Raw genomic sequence first — 19,736 nt, 5'->3', positions numbered from 1 at the left:
AAGGTACAATATCAGCGCATAAAAGCTTCATAAACATGCTCTAACTGTGCGTCACAATGACAGCAAGTAGAGACACCGATACCTCGGAGTGCCATTTAACACCACAAACTATTTAACTACAGAGAATAAGTCACCACACATCACACCTAGTGCAACACATAATCCCTACCGGACGCGAAATCATAAATCCGGACTAACCTTTCTGCTGCTTGAAGGACTGGATGGAGCCCGAGTGGTGCACCATTGCGGCGATCAGTGGCTTTCCAGCGTTAATTGAATCGCGTATTACGAAGAGCAGAACTGCAGGATACATGGGAAACTATGATGAGGCTGTGTGGGTGTTTCTCGCAGCTCCCATCCTGCCAAACCATCTCACAGCGATGCGCAAACCCCGGCAACACCTGTGTGTCTCTAAAGCTCCGCATGTCCCCCCCCCCCCCCCACGGCTGTTGTCATGGTGACGGGCGGGAGAGGAGGTCCTGAGATGGACGCGCCCCCCCCCGGTCCTGATTTACTGACTCCTAATAAACTGCAGGAAATTACAAGGGCAGCAGGTCTAAAATGGACCGACAAGGACATGCATTGATCGGTCATCAATCATCATCCCTTTTTAATCCACACGTGCTGTAAACTGCTGTACTCTAAGGTGTCATGTGCTGCCATGTTGGAAAAACACAGTCAAGCTAATAAACCATGTGCAGTCTGTGCTGGTGTAAACAATTGCAAGATTATGTAATAGTATCTTCACATTTTAGACACTATACAAGACCTTTTATATGTTTTCATCGGGAAGTGTTCTGCTTTAAATAAATAACTAAAACTTCATAATTTATGTTGAAAGTCCTTCTAAAACAGACATGCATTATTTAAACAAATAAAGGATCTCATATGCTCACAAGGGGATCAGATGGGACATCATGTCAATATAAAATACAGATAATAGTGTTGTTGACTGTCAAGAACCAATAAACGAAAAGCAACAATAAAGAAATAATGTGGAACCTTTACATTTGTTTCAAGACTATCATTTGCTTTGGCATGCATTAGAGACTGTGAGGTTGTGAGAAAAACTCAAAACAATCAATACTACTGTAGGCTCAGCTCAGCTGTGCTGACACACTGCTGCTGTATGCAGGGGGATCCCTCTCAGGAACTAATGTTACATCAGTCATCAAATCCATCAGGGTGTTACAGATGGCTGCAGTATTTGATAACCTAATGTTAAAGGACAATACTCAGCTAAAATGATGAGGACATTGTATTTAGTTATTGAAACTGTTTGCACGTTATTATGGGAATGTAAACAATACACAAATGTTGTTTTCATTCATTTAATTTCCTTCCTCTTTTATTGGTCATATTTTTTATTTGTCATTATCAGTTAATGGTTTCTTTATATGTTTTAATGATTTTACTTCTAGTGCCCTGATGTGCATCTGTTATCACCTCCATTTTGCTGTTGTTTTTGACTGCTTCTAACATGTATATGTCACATAGAAGAAAATGGATCAGGGAGCATAATAGTTCATCACACAGCACATTTATGTGGTATCAAAACCTACACCTTAGAGAGAATATATAAATTAAAATAATCCGTATTGCCCCATTATCGCTTTGCCTTAGGTCTTCAGTTGCACAGTACTAACAGAACGGAGATCTTATCATGGATTATCTGCAAGGTCACTGGTCTTATCTCAATGTCAACCACACAGAGTTACAGAGTTACAGACCACCAATCAATTCCTTAAGCTCATGAGAGGTAGAGCCCTGAGTCGTTCGTGTTGTTGCTACCAGACACTCACTGACTGCTGTGATCTGGTCCGTCTGCAAAGTGTCACAGTAACACGAGTTGCAGTTCGGTCTGTGACCTTACTTTTGTGTATCAGTCTGTGTCTGTGCTGGCATTCTGGGGAGTAGTCTGGTATCTGTCATAGATGAAAAATACCATCTGCTTTCTTGCCGCTCAGCACGCCTCTCCTCCTCCCTCTGTTCTGATGTTAATTAAGGACTGGTGGCAGGACTGCGTGTGCCAACATGTCATTGGACCACCAGGTCAATGCATCCTTCCATCGGCTGATAAATAAGAAAGTAGCTCTTATACAGTCGGCCCCGTTTATCTTTTCCATTCCTGCCTAGTTTAGAGATTTAGGTCAGATGATGGCTGTGCAGAGGGAGCAAGGTTTTAGGATGAATGAAGCACTGCCACCTTGTGGTAAAAATAAATAACTAGCTGTCAGCGTCTTTTTAGGTTTTTATATATATTATCATAGGAATTATACGAATAATAATGTATACATGATGCAAGTGCTTTCATAGAAAAGTTATTTTCTAGAATAAGAGATTTCTCTTGTCACATTGTTTTCAATTGTTTTAATTTGCATGTATCATATGGTAAGTCCAATTTAAATAAGACCATAAGTTCCATCCCTGCTTAGTTTGGAGATGTAGGTCAGATGATGGTTCTGCAGAGAGAGCAATGCACTTGGCTCCAACTGAGAACCCAAAAGAGTTTTTGCATTATTTACCTCAGCCTATTCATTTAAATATAAAACTCATGGAATACTTTTGACAAAATGTAGGTCTTGCAGCCTCCAAACTAAATGGTTAGTCTTAGTCAAAAATGCCAAAATGAGTAATCAATTTAGAGGGGTCAGCCTTATTGGTTTGTCCAACAGAAAGTCTGATGCAAAAGTTATTTAATTTTCAGTGACAAGACAAGCAGTAGATCATCACCTGTAAGACATCAAAGACACTTTTTTGTGTATTTGCTTGATAAATTACTTTCACGATCAATCAATAATCAAAACTTTTGCCAATTTAATCTGACCAATTGACGCATTAATGGCAGAGTCAGCATGGTCTAAGTGCAATAGGACTCATCTTAGTATCATCCCCACACTTAATATTCACATTAGCTGTGCAGCAATATGTCAAACAAGTAATGGCGGATCGGATGTAATGCATTTAAAACCCTTTATCCACAAGTGCTCTGGCAAACTCACCGGAGAGTTGGTCGCTGTCCGTCTCCGTGTCTCCGGAGGGGAAGCTGTTGGCCAGTGAGGAGCTCAAGGACGCCGAGTGGCTGATGCTGGGATTGATATGAGCGTGCCTCTCCAGCAGAGGCACAGACATATAGTTGTCCTGGTGACATGATCCTGCAAACACACACAAAGTGAGAGGGTATAATATTATAATGTTATTAAAGTATCTTTACTGTTGCTTTTTCCTGGAGAGCATCCTGCCACTCAAGCTATGCACACAGTTTCTCAAAGTATCAATGGCAATACATAACAGCTTGTACATTATGTTCAGATCAGTAAAAATGATAGGTGACCACAGCACACTCATTACTCAGCTCTCTCGTGCTCCTGCACTCATACATTTTTTACGTGTATTTAATATTCCTTTTTACCCTCTGATACTTGACACTAATGGGGAACAATTTGGCCGCTGTCTTTTCAAAACCAACGGAGAGGCATCTGATCAGGTTGGATGTCCTTTTAAAAATAAGTTAAATGTAAAATAAACACTACACCAACAAGACACATGATCTTACTCATTCAAGCTGGTGTGCAATACATATGAATGATTTCAGAAATAAACTAATTGTGTTTTAAGTTTTTTTTAATGTTTATTTGTTTTAGCAAATGTAAAAAAAGTCTTAATATGATTTAAAGTCTATTTTATACACTTTCAACCAACACAGTGTTATATGCTAAATGCTCCTCTAACAAAGTGTATGCTTAGATTGTCCTGAAAATATCGGCACAATAGGAAGATAAATGGCCAAATCAATGTAATAAATGTGTATTACCATTACCCCCGAACAACCACTACCCATTTTGTTGCAGTAATTGCTTTATTATACAATGTAGAGGCTACCATTGTGAATCCAAAACAGGTCACTGCTAGGTTAACCAAGTTAGCATACAATAATGCATTTTTATTTGTTTACAATGGCAGAAAAACATATACAGTCAGAGATTTGTATTCAGTGTGTGCTGATGTGTGCTCCCTCCCTCATGTGTGCATTCAGCTTCATTAAAACCAACAGGTAGAGCCGGGGGGGCTGCACTCTGAGTCCAAACAACATGACTCACCTCCATCCAGATTAACATTACATCTCAGAAGTTATTCAGCACAGGTCCAACATCTCCAGCTCAGCATCCCCTCTCAAAGGAGCCCACAACAAAACAACAAATGTCTGCCAGACATGCTGGTGCGAACAGTACAATATTAAAGTGCTAATGTTTATGGTTAACATTGTGACAGCAACAGCAATTAAAACCAGAGGGCTGTGAAACCAAAGCCTGCAAGAATGGGGGTGTTGTAATTCATTAAAAAAAAATGCAGCAGTAATGTGTTTGTGTGAATCCAAAGTATTTAACCAGGTCATTATGCGTTTTCTCAGCTCAAAACACCATTAACAGAGATTACTGAACATCATTGCCAAATAAATAATATTGCCAGACAAACCTCTCCTACCAGCAGAGCTTCAGAGAACTGGTCAGACAGAATAACTTTCCCTGAAGAGTGCTTGGATTGCATAACAGCTGTGTGGTCTAAGTGCAATAATATACTGTCCTGCTCATGTCTGCAGATCAATTAATGAGCAGGTACTTCCTGGCACATTGATTATTTATTCAACACATGTATCCATGTACCAGCATACACCATGACCACCACAGCCACTGTCTAGTACTACGAGATAATCACTGATCTACAATAATACCACAGAGACATCTAGTGCTTTTTTGATAACCTTAGGAGATATAATAATATAATAACAGTATGTGTGCATAATTACTTTACAATATGGAAATATCAACAGCTGATAGAGCAAATTGATTTACTTCGAGTACAACCAGGTGGATTTCCTCACCAGCAACTTGATAATTAAATAAAAGAGGCATCAGTGTTTATTACATATAAGACAAGGGGAGTACGGAAGGCCTTTATACTGCAGTGTTTCCATTACATGATGGCTGCTTCAATGTAGTCTGCAAGCTGTGCATCACTTAAACAGCTTACATTAGTCGGCAGTGATTACTTAAGGCCACATAAATGTCTCATAGCACTCTTGTCTCCTTCTCTAATGCAAGGTGTGCAGATACAATGTTGGGTTCTTCATAACTTCCAAACTGCAATAAGAAGCAAACAGTTGAGGCTTCAAGCATAATTCTAAACAATGACTTTGAATGTCAAACAAAAAGGATCAAGACTTCATGCAGAATGTGATGCACCTGTCATGTCCCGCAAAACCACAGAGAGCTTTCGTTGACAAAAAAAGGGACATTTTAAGTAGCTACTTGACTGTTGAGAGTGTATCTTCTGATGCTTCTAGAATAAAAAATGGAATATAGTTTTCCAAGTGTCTATTAATTATTTTGGGTTATGTTTTCCTAAGACTATCAATGTATTACAACAAAGACCATTACACAAAGGTTTTTTCTTCTTCCGGGTTCACTCATAACTCCTCAATTAGTCCACGAGGACGCACTCTTTGTCAGGGATTTCTCGGATATCTTTGCTCCACAGTCACTTCTTAGGAGTGACCCAAAAACATGGGGTAAGGGGGCAAAAGCTGAAGGATCTACACCAGCGTCAGAGGCGGATTTAGGATTGTAGGAGATCCGGGGCTTAGCCCAGGAGTTGTTGGGGGGGGGGGGGGGGGGGGGGTAAAGTGCTATTTTTTTTACAAGTGGGGGGTGGACAAAACATCCTTTAGGGGGGTCGTCGCCTCCTCTAGGCATGCTCCCCCCGGGAAGATTTTTTTTAAATATTGAAGTTAAAAGCATCAATCTGGTGCACTTTGAGAGCAACATTAATCCTACCTTAATAATACCTTAAAGGGGACATATCATGCTATATTTGAACAATATATTGTAGGGCCATACCTATATAAAGTATATAAATAGTTTTTCTTTCAAAATACCAAACAGATCCTGCATTTTGCCTTCTGATGTGATTTAGCATGTTTGGCGTGTGTTTCCATTAGCATACCGCACCGCTATCGAACAAAGCCGACACACCGTCCTCTTCCGATCCACTGCGCATTGCTTATTGTTTTATAGATCTATTCTCATCCACCATCTTTGTTTGTGACGTAAAGAGTGTAAGAGTCATGTTTCTGAATCGGGCACTCTGAGTGGATGCAGTCACAGCCAATCGGATTCAGACTGTTGCCTGTCAGTTCCGTTGCCTGTCAGTTCCGTTGCTATGGTTCCGTTGTTATGTGTACTGAAACCAGAGCCGGTATAATTCCACGCGGGAAAACAAAATAAAAATTGGAATACGTTATTTTAGTGTCTTAAAAGTAGACTGAGGTATGAAGGGTTAACTTTACATCTTAGGATCACTTTTAGTCATGTTCTGTATACATACTAACATATAAGGGGATTGACTTAGTGTGGTTTATCTTTTTGTCGCTGCTTTTAATTTAAACTGAGCTGTTGTGTTCATCAGTAAAGTGGAACTTCTGTGTGAACTATTCATATCTTAAACTGCACTGTAACTTTGTATTCATGTATTTTTTCTTTTAATGTTTCTTTTATTATCTTTTACTGTTTTTAAATGCCTTTGTCTGAATGTCTTTCATTTTTGTAAAGCACCTTGAATTGCCTTGTGTTGAAAGGTGCTATATAAATAAACTTGCCTTGCCTTGGTTACTCCATGTTTACTAGCTATAAGATTAACGTTACAGTACATCACTCTTTTTCACTTCTTACTCAGTCAGCCAGAGTGCAGATATCACCATTATATTCACACACCTGAAACATCATCCATTTCTTCACTGCTGGTGATGACATTGTTGTCAGTTGCTGATACTGCTGCTGCTGCTGCAGCTTGTGGCGCCTGCTTCGATGAAAATAACTTTCTAATATCCATAACTTCGGCTATTAGCTTAAAACTCGTCAGGCACTAGGAAGGATCACTTCTTCTTCAGAGCAGGGAAGGCTACGCAGTACGCAGGCTAATGTCACGTAGCGGCTGCCTCTCTGGTGGACTCCGGTACTGCACATTACTCCCGAGACATTTAAAAAAATGTTTAAGTGAAACATCCGGGGCTTTTCAGAAAACATCCGGGGCTTGAGCCCAAGTAGCCACCCCCTAGCGCCGCCTCTGACCAGCGTCAAATTCAAGATGAGGTAAACCTTTGACCCAGCTTCCAGCAGAGCCACCACAGAGTCTCTGCACACCACTGAACATTATCCACATGGCTCAACACAGATGTAAACACTGTCCCATTAGCTATCATGAAATAACCACAGTTGGCCCTTTTCATCTTCGCCTGGGGAGTGGTGATTTAGATCAGCTAATAAAAGCCATAGTATTCATGCATTAGCTAGCTCATTAAACTGAATGATGTTGGAGATGTTTGCTGGATTTACCTCACAGTCACGCTCCCTTTCCTTCCTTTCTGTGACTGACTACATCATCACAACATTACAGTAAGCTTCCCTGAATGCTGCTGTGCAAACATGCCAGTGTAAAAAGAGCACACAACACTGAAATTACACATAAAGTGCCTTTTGTATCTTCTTATTCTATTTAATGACCAATTCATCTGGCTCTCATTAAGGAAACTGATATAAAGGAGGCAGGGATGTGCACAGGTACGGGCTAATGTTGCCAGGGCAACGGCCCGTTTGGCCTATTTGGCTGACCTGCCCCTCTGGAGAGAGCGAGAGTTTATTTTAATTTTTTCTGTTGTGGCAGAATCAACATGATAAGCCCACAATTAGAAGCGTCTCGCTGCGGGAAACACACTTTGTCAGTGCTGTCATCTGCCGGTGCGTTAAGACCACCTCAGTGTCGGATTTTGGAAACTTGATTTTGAGTTGTCTCATGGCAGTTAGAGAATAAGGGACAAACCAGGGGACTTTACTTCCTCTTGATACCGTCGGTTATTTACAAAAAAACACCTAAATATAGCCTACTTTTTGTGATTGTGTGTCTTTTCATCTGTAAACTCCTTCAACGGGGCGCTCGCTCTCTTTTCCTCATGTCATCATTTCAGCGCTGGTTGTCTTGGTGGTGCCCAGCAAACAATGTGGGCTTCGGAAATAATTGGACAGCCTTCTGGGGAAAACCTGGTCTGATTAAGAGAGACGGCATTCATCCTACTTTGAAAGGTGCAGATCTCATTTCGGCAAACATTTCAGGGCTTTGTGGACTTAATCCATGACAAACTGGAGTTGAGACCAGGAGGCAGAGTCGCAGTCTTACACGCTTCTCTGCGCTCTCTCCTAGGCAGTCATCCATAGGAATCCCGAACCCAATAAAATACCCAATATTAGCGGTGTGTGTGTCTGCCCAAGGACAATTTAAGGTAAAACCTAATAGAGGTGTCATACATAATAACCTAATAAAAGTAAATGTAACAACTACTACAGTGCAACAAAACAGGAAGATTACATGTGGTCTCTTAAACATAAGATCTCTAGCATCTAAAGCAATATTGGTAAATGATTTAATATCAGATTATAATATTGATATATGCTGTCTCACTGAAACTTGGTTGAGACATGAAGAATATGTCAGCATAAATGAAACCACTCCACCCAGCCATGTCAACACTCATATTGCTCGAGGCACGGGCCGAGGAGGTGGAGTTGCAGCAATCTTTGACTCAAGTTTACTTATCAATACTAAACCAAAATTAAATTATACCTCCTTTGAAAGCCTCGTTTTTAGTCTTACGCATCCGACCTGGAAAACTTTGCAGCCAATCTTATTTGTTACAGTGTATCGTGCACCAGGTCCTTATTCAGAATTCTTATCAGAATTCTCTGAGTTTTTATCAACTTTGGTTCTTAAAACAGACAAAGTAATTATCGTAGGTGACTTTAATATTCATGTTGACGATGATAAAAATAGCCTTACTGTTGCATTTAACTCTATATTAGATTCTGTTGGTTTCTGTCAGAGTGTAAATAAACCAACCCACTGCTATAATCACACACCTTGTTCTGACTTATGGTATTGAAATTGAGCAACTATTAGTCGAACCGCATAATCCTGCTTTATCCGACCATTTCTTAGTAACTTTTGAAGTACTATTACGAGACTACAAAGCATTAGTCAAAAGCTCTTGCAGCAGAAACCTATCTGTTAGTGCTATAGCCACATTTAAGGAAGAGATTCCACCAATACTTAACTCGATAGCATGTCTGCATGTAGGGGAGGAAACTTACACAAAATGTACACCACCCCAAATTGATCATGTTGTTGATAGTGCTATAGATGCGCTGCGAATAAAATTAGACTCTGTTGCTCCTTTGAAAAAGAAGAAAATAAAACAACATAGATTAGCTCCATGGCATAATGCCGAAACCCGCAAAATAAAGCAAAAGTCTAGACAACTTGAAAGGATATGGCGTTCCACTAAACTTGAAGAATCTCGTTTAATTTGGCATATTACTCTCAATGAATATAAGAAAGCACTGCGTAAAGCGAGAGCAGCCTACTACTCTTCATTAATAGATGAGAATAAGAATAATGCAAGATTTCTTTTCAGCACTGTAGCCAGGCTGACAGAGAGCCACAGCTCCATTGAGCCTTCTATTCCCATAGCACTCAGTAGTAATGATTTTATGTGCTTTTTTAACGATAAAATTGTTACTCTTAGAAACAAAATTAATGACCTCTTGCCTTTGACCAGTATAGTGTTATCAACAGCTCCCGGAAACGTAAGTTCTAATATTACACTAGATAGTAAACTAGAATGCTTTTCAGCCATAAACCTTGAACAATTACATTCAATGATTCTCTCTTCTAAACCATCAACGTGCATGTTAGACCCAATTCCAACTAAGCTGTTGAAGGAAGTTTTTCCATTAATTAGCACTTCTTTATTAAATATTATGAATATGTCTTTATTATCAGGCTATGTTCCACAATCATTCAAAGTAGCAGTGATAAAACCGCTTCTTAAAAAGCACAACCTCGATCCAGAGGTTTTAGCCAACTATAGACCTATTTCTAATCTTCCGTTCCTCTCAAAGATTCTTGAGAAAGCGGTCGCAAAACAGTTGTGTGATTACTTAAAAAACAATGATTTATTTGAAGATTTTCAGTCTGGCTTTAGAACACATCATAGCACAGAGACAGCTCTGGTTAAAGTCACAAATGACATTCTAATAGCCTCAGACAAGGGACTTGTCTCTATTCTTGTTTTGCTCGATCTCAGTGCTGCATTTGATACTATCGACCATGACATCCTATTGCAAAGACTAGAGCACTTAGTTGGCATACAAGGAACTGCTTTAGGCTGGTTTAGGTCCTATCTATCTGAACGCTCTCAGTTTGTACGTGTCAACAATGAATCTTCCACGCAAACCAAAGTTAGCCATGGAGTGCCACAGGGCTCAGTGCTCGGACCTATTTTGTTCACATTATATATGCTTCCATTAGGCAATATTATAAGGAATCATTCTGTAAACTTTCATTGTTATGCGGATGATACTCAACTATATTTATCAATCAAGTCTGATGAAATTAATCATCTAATTAAAATTCAAGAGTGCCTTAAGGACTTAAAAACGTGGATGACCTTAAACTTTTTGATGTTAAACACGACCAAAACTGAAGTTATTGTACTTGGCCCGAAAAATCTACGAAACAAATTATCTAAAGATATACTAACTATGGATGGCATTAATTTGGCCTCCAGTGAGACTGTAAGGAATCTTGGTGTTATATTTGATCAGGATTTATCCTTTAACGCCCACATAAAATCAATTTCAAGGACCGCCTACTTCCATCTACGTAACATTGCAAAAATCAGGCATATCTTGCCTCAAAACAATGCAGAGAAACTAGTCCATGCATTTGTTACTTCTAGACTGGATTATTGTAACTCTTTATTATCAGGGAGTACCAAGAAGTCAGTCAAGTCGCTTCAGCTGATTCAAAATGCTGCGGCTCGTGTACTAACCAGAGTTAGGAAAAGGGACCACATTACTCCTGTTCTGGCTGCCTTACACTGGCTCCCTATAGAACACAGGATAGAATTTAAAATTCTTCTTCTCGCCTACAAAGCCCTTAATGGGCAGGCGCCATCTTACCTCTGTCCTACTAGGGCATTGCGTTCCAAGAATGCAGGGTTGTTGGTTGTTCCTAGAATCTCTAAAAGTACAATGGGAGCCAGAGCCTTTTCTTATCAAGCTCCACATTTGTGGAATCAGCTTCCAGTTTGTGTTCGGGCGGCAGACACCCTATCCGTTTTTAAGAGTGCGCTTAAGACCTTCCTTTTTGATAAAGCTCATAGTTAGGGCTGATTAGATTCAGCCCCTAGTTTTCCTGATATAGGCTTAGTTTGTCGGGGGACATCTTACTTCTTCCTTCTCTCTGTCTGTACCTGTGTACTCTCATGTTCCGATTAACCCAGCTTCCCCACATGTCTTTCTTTTTGGTGTCTATATACGCCGGGATCCGGAGTCATGGATGATCCTGCGGTCCTGTGTCCTGGATCGCGAGCGCTGGATCTTGAGTCGTGGCTGTGGTCCTGGATCATCGGTCCTGGATGGATATCCTCGTGGATTCATCTTCCTATTATACACACATGCATTTCCAAACATTTGGACTACCTATGTTGCAAATGTATTATCTTTTCAATTTACACACGGCATCTATTGCACGTCTGTCCGTCCTGGGAGAGGGATCCCTCCTCTGTTGCTCTCCCTGAGGTTTCTCCCATTTTTCCCTTTAAACTGGGTTTTCTTTGGAAGTTTTTCCTTGTACGATGTGAGGGTCTAAGGACAGAGGGTGTCGTATTGTCATACTGATATTCTGTACACACTGTGAAGACCACTGAGACAAATGTAACATTTGTGATATTGGGCTATATAAATAAACATTGATTGATTGATTGATTGATTGATTGATTGATTGATTGATTGATTGATTGATTGATTGATTGATTGATTTTCTTGATCGCCCTCTCATGGGTGAATACTTCACTGTCCCGCTTCATTGTAGAATTTCTGCCATGTCTCTACCACTTTAGTTTGACCATCTCTGTTATTAAGTTACGGAATCCTAAATAAACAAGTAATTACATACCTTACTGGCTGCGCTCATAATGATAAGAATAAGAATAATGCGTATTGAACTGGTTTAATTAATTAGTGAGTTTATTTAAGGTAGCCTAATTAGTTAGAAGCAGGGGTTAAGTTGGGATTTGATATGTGGGGGGGGGGGGGGGGGGGGGGGCTCTGTGTGGAGGTGCGAGAGGGAGGGGCGGAGGTCGAGGGTCTCATTATTTGACCTTAAGGGTCCTACACTGTGGCCCTAAAGCAACTGCTCCATTATCTGTATCAAATGCAGACATTGATGCCACCAAATGTCACAATAAAAATAGAAAGTAGCCTGCTACAAATAAACTGGAATTAATTTACATCTTAAATTATGAATATATATACGCAAAAAAAGGTTTACAAATATCCAACCTTCAAATTGCTTTTTTAAATCAACACTGCTCTGCACACTTGCTAAAGAACATTTATGTGGAAATCTCAATTCATTTGTAGGGCTGTGTGAGTATGGCCAAAAGTATGGGAGTAAATCTCACTGTAAACTATTTAATCATCACCAAATTCTGTATTATTATGACCGATCATAACTCAGCTTTATGCAGACATACATTTAGCATGGTGTACAGGGCCGGTTCTTGGCATAGGCGGTCGCCTAGGGCGCCAGATCTGGGGGGGGGGAAACATTTTGACTGTTTGCACTCATCCTAATTTTTGGCCTTGATGTAACAACATTCATAATTAAGTCAAGGTAACACCCTTTTCACCCCGGTTACACTTTTCATTTGCCCCGTACGATGGGCGCTGTAAGTGATGAAAGTGGGGGGTGTTGGCTTATCAGGCGTCCGCAGCTCACAGCCAAAGTGGGTGTGGGATCGAGCGAGAGAGATAAATGCAATTTATGTAAACAAATATTTCCAAGGCACTCTTTTATAATTATTGGGGTAAACAGGTTTGAAATCATTTCAATGTATACTATAGGACAGTAAACCAAAAATATCGTTTAAAACTTGAGAGATACAAAAATATTCATAAATAAATGTTAACTAGGTCAAATAAGATATGAATGAACAACAAAAATAAAATAAGTTGCATTTATTTGCTATTGGCTATGGTAGGTTATTGGTTATGTTCACATACTTATTTGATTATTAAAATGTAAACCAATCTTTTTCATATGGGTGTTTTACGGCCCGTCCACACAGCGGCGTGCATTGAAAGCTTCACCATTCACTTTGAATGGGGTGACGTCACTTTGCTGGCGTGGCTCGCTGCAAAAGTTGAGCAATGTTCAAGTTTGGAAGCCAGGGCAGAAGCGTCAGCCAATCGAATCATATGACTGTACAAGCTCTAGCCAATCAAACCGCTGCTTGTATATCAGGGGCGGGAGATTCATGTGATTGGTTGTTGGTTGAGTTTCAGACACGCCCGCCGGGAAGCTTCAACGCATGCCGCTGTGTGGACGGGCCGTTAGAGTTGTACCCCCTAGATCAGGTCTCTAGTAATGTGCACCAGATTGAAGCATGTTACTTTAAATGTTCAAACATTTCTTTCCGGGGGGGGCATACCCCTGGACCCCCCTAGAGGATGTGATGTCCTCACCCCAATTAAAACATGTTCATATAATACTGAATACATTTGAAGCCTTTTTGATGTATATGACCTATGTCAATACGTTTCTGTTTTTGTAGTGCATTGGTCTTTTGTAGAGATTTTTCATTTAATTTTTATATATTCTATTGTGTATTCTTTGGATACGATTTTCTGGCAGGGGGGGGCGCCAGCTAAAATCTCCCCTAGGGCAGCAAATTGGTTAGAAGGAGCCACGGTGCTGCAGCTCCTGATCGGAGCAGAGACATGCGTTCACTAAGCGGAAAAACTATATCCTGTCACAGAGATCTGCTATTTTAAATTTTAAAGTCAACACATATCGACCCTAAATAAAGTCTATATTAAGAACGAGAGATGTTACATTATGGCTTAAACAAATGACAAATGAGCGAGGGCGATGACGTCAGAGCATCGTCCTATGTGCCGGGGCTGAGCCCCGGACAGCCCCGGCCCAATTTAACCCCTGGTTAGAGGCCCTATTTTATCAGTATGTCTGGACTGCACAGCAGTTACAATGGTCAAACTACATTAGAACAGAATTGTCCCCAGTTACTAACATTAGATATTTTAATGAGTTTTGGACCGCAAAACAAAAAATGTCCCTGATTTTCATTTTTGAAATTAATTCACCGAATGCAAGTAGTCACCTTAGCTTATTTTGTTATGAGATGTGTCTCCAAATGTCTGTGCACGTCCCTGAAAGGAGGCGCCCATGTGTCGCTTCATTAATAAATAAAGGATAAGCTTTACAGCGGATAAGCAAGTACAGTTTCATAATGCTTACTGAATTAGTCTGCACCCATGAAGCTTCTACGATTTAATTAATATATATATTATGGACAACTGCTAACCAAGTTAAAAAAAAGTACATTTTAAATAATTATAGCGCTGAGATGTTCTTGTTGCAGAACTGAAGCTGTGTCAGAGAACCAACATTCTATTGAACATTTTTAAACATGTTGTAAGACGTTATTAAAACATATTTTTCTTTTCTTTTCAATAAATTGAATGCAAAAACACAAATCATTAAACAAACATATCAGGTCATATTTAGTGCTATTTGTTAAAGTTAGTTTTATAGCAGCAGTTGTAGCCTATTGTCAATCATTGCTTAACTATTACTCAGTGTGAGTTAAACCTACCTGAAGAGCTGCCAAGAGCCTGGGACACCTTAACTTCCATTGCATGAAGACTACAGATGCCTTCAGTAAAAATCCCCCTTCAATACGTTTCTGAGTGAATTGTTGTAGGAAAAGCTGTGCAAATTCATGATGCTGCCATTCACCGTGCAGCACTTTGAGCTGTGATGAAGCCCCGGCTGTGCAGCGAAGATGAATGGGTGGAGTTTAAAGTGTTGTCGGGTTAAACAGGATAGAAACAACACTAAAACGCTCAGGTTATTGATTGTACAGCATTGATTTGGACGGAACTGCTGTATTGAGAATCACTCTCATCATATGGGGCTTCCTCATTTCGTCTAAGCCACATGATTGATAACAAATTATAACCAGGAGAGGAGGGATACACTCTTTTAAAAAGGTAAGTTTGCCTTGAGTTTAATGGCTTTCATTAGCATAATTATATTATATATATATATATATATATATATATTACTACCTGGCTTATAGAATCGATTATTTATTATTTGTAGTGTAAATACCATCAACTAAAGCGTTCAGCTGTCTCTGTAACTTTATTATTACTCTCTTTATGTCATCATGAGTATAGCTAATAGCTAAATAAACTTCACCAGCGGCATTTATGTATTAGATTATCATCATTAACATAGTGATTATAACCTTAGTTTTTTCCTTTGCCACAAGGTGCTGCTGTTGCATCAGCTATCAGAACAGCGGTGTGTAGCATCCATCCACCCATCACACCGAGCTACGTTCAAAATCACACAATGAACACATTTCTTTTAACACAATATGGTGGAGCAAATGTGCTATAAATAAGACCACTGTAGCTTAAGATAAATCGTGTACAAATACAGTAGCAGTTTCGTATTGTTTTGATGGGGTATTATTATTTGGCGCTTAGTTATTTTTGTACATTTTAGCAGAAAACTGTTTAGCAATGTCGTGTTTGTGAACATAGTTTACACTGGCAGATTAGTCAGCTGTGTCAACAAACTCTGGGATAAACATTTAGAATGGACGTCTGACTTTATAACACATATTTGTCATATGTCAATGCTTTTAAAAAGAGGTTTGGGAAGAAATAAAATAAAATAAGTGGTTGCTTGGATGAGAAAAAGTGCGTTAAGCTAGTGGTAGCTAACTGTAAACTGGGATGCTATCGTTACCATGGGCTAACATAAGCTAACGGTAACGGTATGCGAACAGCAGCAGTCGATGGGTGCTGCTTCCTCTTCTGCCTTAACCATCAGCACAGCGATTTGACTGATTACCAGCTAGTAAGTTAGCTTGATAATCTCAACCAAGACACTTGTTTCAATTTTGTACGTGCCTTTTACTTCCCGGTACTCCAGTATGGGGATGTGCTTACCGTGCCTTGGTGGAGCAGCGGACGACGTTGTTGTCACACCAGATCCAGTAGGTTCATTTTACTAAAGCTTTTATTACCAGCTGTGTCACTACAAAAGTCAGAATGTCACACGTGTATAACGACATACAATGTGTATTTTCACTCGTTAAATAAACCAAATGCCATGTGGATGTGATTAATCGTGTGTAGGACATCAGTAGGCCCTACTAGGTAATGTTCAGGAGTTGACTGTTTAGCCTCTGTAAACACTGGCTGTAAAGCATGTTGCAGGCCCAACATATTCAACTAGCTAGCTTTATATAGACTGTGGCTAACAGATGTAGCTGACAAGACTAACTGATAAAAGACCAAACATTTGTGTGAGTGTATGATAGTTTAGCAATGTTATTTGTAAAGCATGCTCGTGTGCATGTATCTCTTTAGGGGTGTGGTTGTATGTGTGATTGAGTTAATAAGGATTTGACATCCATCAGGACAGCCCTGAGTTACTTAACTATTGTTAGGATGATGCACAGAAACTTTTGAGTGGTGATTTTGTGACACATTTCCCTGAAAAACTGAGGTATTCTTTTAGAAGTTTTCATATAAAGTATGTAATGTTAGTTGTGGGTTGCTGTAGTTTACCTATGGTTTCAGAAATGAATACAATAATCCAACCATAATACTTCAAAGGTTTCGATGTATTGTTACTTTCAGGACGCAAGGAGACGACAATTGGCTGAGGCTGCTGAGAAAAGACAGAAAGAGGTAGGTTAATTAATAAGTGTTTGTGTATGTTTCTCTTTGTGTCTAAAACCCTTTTGATACTGTTTTCCAGATTATTAGGTACATATTACTAAAAGTAATGTTTTCCATAATGAGCTCTGTAATACATCATGAAGGTTGGATTAAATGTAGGCTGTTGGTTTAATGTTGTTAAATTGTATTGTGCGATTTAAAATATTTGTCAGTATTACCTTTTTATAATTCAACAACAACTAAACACACCACAGCCTCCAAAATAACCACTAAGCTTAACAGTTCTCTAAATCGTTTGATCCAAAACTGGACATCATACAAGGATCACATTTACTGCAGGGTTGTTCAGACTACATTAGTTTAAGTGAGATTCATACAATATACTGGAAACTGGATGTAGTATAAATTATACTACATCCCATCTGAGGTAGATGCATGTGACAGTGTGGTGAGTGTTTTCATTATCATACAGAAATGCCACTTGAAAACCCGTAAGAGCCATGCTAAAGTTGTATCAAGGTAAGTAGACCAAAATGAAAACCTTTTTTTGGCCAATTGAATCTTTTGGATTGGCTCATTTCTAATCTACCACATGTTTCACCTTCAATTTCCCTGATGATTCACACTTTCAGGACTGCAGATGAAATCACTCGGCCCTAACACACACATGGCAGTGAGCTGCTTCATCCTTTCTCTGGATTGCTTTATTTGGAAGTTGAATGCCATTTTGCTAGCTCTGATTGAACATACCTTGTGCTTTTTAAAGACGTTTTTTTATTAAAATACTTTTTGGGGAAAAACATGCATGTGTTTTGGACTGTACATTATATATTTGAACACATTACAAATATTTAAGCTCCTTTTTTTTAATGAAGACATTGTCAGTTATTGCTTGACCATTTTCTACTCTCTTTTTCAGACAACATACAGGGGGGTTAAAAATCCAGAAGCAGTCGAGAGAAAAAAGAAGAAACAGGAAGAGATGGAAAAACAGGAGATGACCGGCTCTGTGTCTGGAGGCGGCGGCGGGTTGAGGGTTAGTTTTGTTATTTTCCTCAAGCTGTGTGATTTCTAGAGAAACAGGATGATCATGGGTGTCACTCTAGAAAGTCTGGTGCAAATATAACTTTGAATGTATCCCTCTATTTGAATAGTAAGATGTTAGCCAACAATATGATAATGTTGTTGATATAATCTGTTACCCAGTTAGCGGTAACACCAAAATATCACACTGACCACGTTTTCTATATGACATCTACTCTCAAACGTGAGACATATCATTGATATATAAAATAGCACTTTGTCTCAAAGACTGAATATTGTTCTGATAACCTCCCCCCTCTTTGTTCTCTAGTGGCAGGTGGGCTGAAAATCAAGATGAAGTCAAAAACAAAGTGAAGAATTGAAGCAAGACGACTTGAAAGATGTTTGAACTGCTGTCGGTTTTTGTTTTGATATTATGAGACAAGTGGCTACAGGTGTCATGCTTTATGCAAAACAATCTGAAGTGATTACAGACAGAACAGCAGGAAACCCTCTTGTTGCCAAGTTATACGAGCCAGCACAGACGTTTGGACAGGGATAACAGACATGTGCAAGTAGATACAGGTCATACTGTATTTGTTTTATTTAAAAATAGATATGACAATCTTACAGTGATCACCATTAGATAACACTAAATAATATGATGATTGAGTCCAGCTTTAACTCTGCTGGCTGTTGTCATATTAAGACAAAGCTGTCATTAAGTACTTTTTAGCTTTTTCACTTCACTGCTTTTAGTTTTCACTGTGGAGGATTTGTAAATCCACATTGTCTGCACTGCTTTTTGTACGACTTTTTTCAACAACCTGTCAAGGAAAAACACAGTTTATGTTTACAAACTTGAAAGTGTGCTTATGAAGGTTTTTCATACAATTAAACAAGCACCCAGTTCACATGTATTTAACCTAATTGAGGGCTCTATTTATGGGCAACATAAAGACTTGTGCAAGAAGCGCTATAACGTATTTACCACCCGGTGGATGGTTCTATGATCAGTGCAGTGCTCACGTCACATGGGAATCCCAATGGGGCATTGTGCTGAGGAAATGTTTGATAACCAGGTCTGAACTCAATGCAACATCACTGAGTTGGTGGTTCAGTCAGGAAGTACAAACTTCATACCTTAGTGATCAAATATACAGCAGCTTCCAAATGTTGTTGCTGTTAATAACCCTGTGCACAAGTCTTTGGTATAAATCATTTAATAGAGCCCTTTTAGTTTTTGCTCTGCACAATTGTGTTGCATTGAATTACAATGTGTGCAAACCACTGATGTGATGCCTGCTTATTTATATGATATGATGTGTTTGTGACAAACAAGCTTTTGTAAGACATCTATTTGCACACAGTGGGTGTGGGCAGCAAACATGCTTTCTAACACTATGCTGGAGATAGAAATGTAAGCTGTTATATAAACGGGAGAAACCTTTGGTCGGAAAAACAAGTGAAGTATGTACGGTACACAGGGAAGTATTTACTATGTGCTTAACTAAGTGCATTTCTTAAAGCCTTTACTTGATCCTTAAAGGCTTCTGGTGCTCCTACCATTTTGTAGAACAGCACATATAGCCAATGTTATTTGCTACAATAAATTACATTTCTGCTACTCTTGTGTGGACTCTGTAAATTACGGGTTTACAGAAAGTTAAGATAAGAGTTAGATTTGGTTAAAATGATCAGTAAGGACATTTGCCACATCCTACTGGCTTAAAAAGCCAGTATAAAGCACACTCAGTTGAACACACTAGTCTACACGTCAAATGGCTACTTAGGATTTGGGCTTTGGGTCAGAAAACG

At 39.3% G+C, this 19,736-nt stretch overlaps 2 protein-coding genes across 4 annotated transcripts in view; one reads left to right on the top strand and one right to left on the bottom strand.

The window, feature by feature from the left end:
• ano3 (anoctamin 3) overlaps positions 1–14,861 on the bottom strand; it is a 51,600-nt gene extending 36,739 nt beyond the window's left edge. The window contains exons 1-2 of one of the 2 annotated variants that reach the window (XM_034084623.2): positions 14,789–14,861; positions 3,003–3,155 (exon numbers count right to left, since the gene is read on the bottom strand). In XM_034084623.2, the coding sequence (XP_033940514.1) occupies positions 3,003–3,155; positions 14,789–14,828 (193 nt within the window). In that variant the 5' untranslated portion in view covers positions 14,829–14,861. Of the gene's footprint in view, positions 1–198; positions 405–3,002; positions 3,156–14,788 lie in introns of those variants that run through there. The other variant, XM_034084624.2, reaches the window with a different exon arrangement.
• Positions 14,862–15,616: 755 nt separating this feature from the next.
• On the top strand, positions 15,617–19,545 carry svip (small VCP interacting protein). Of its 2 annotated transcripts, XM_071203540.1 has the most exons (5): positions 15,617–16,204; positions 16,854–16,904; positions 17,368–17,414; positions 17,815–17,931; positions 18,250–19,545. In XM_071203540.1, exons 1-4 carry the CDS (start codon positions 16,142–16,144, stop codon positions 17,894–17,896), a joined length of 243 nt encoding a protein of 80 aa, XP_071059641.1. In that variant the 5' UTR covers positions 15,617–16,141; the 3' UTR covers positions 17,897–17,931; positions 18,250–19,545. The 2 variants fall into 2 exon arrangements, with proteins under 2 accessions (XP_071059641.1, XP_033940563.1); XM_034084672.2 differs by lacking the exon at positions 17,368–17,414 and having other exon boundaries at positions 15,745–16,204.
• Positions 19,546–19,736: the final 191 nt, after the last annotated feature.

This window comes from Pseudochaenichthys georgianus, chromosome 6 (genome assembly GCF_902827115.2).
Source record: "Pseudochaenichthys georgianus chromosome 6, fPseGeo1.2, whole genome shotgun sequence".
Taxonomy (NCBI): Eukaryota; Metazoa; Chordata; class Actinopteri; order Perciformes; family Channichthyidae; genus Pseudochaenichthys; species Pseudochaenichthys georgianus.
This window is presented reverse-complemented; position numbering and strand designations above follow the sequence as displayed.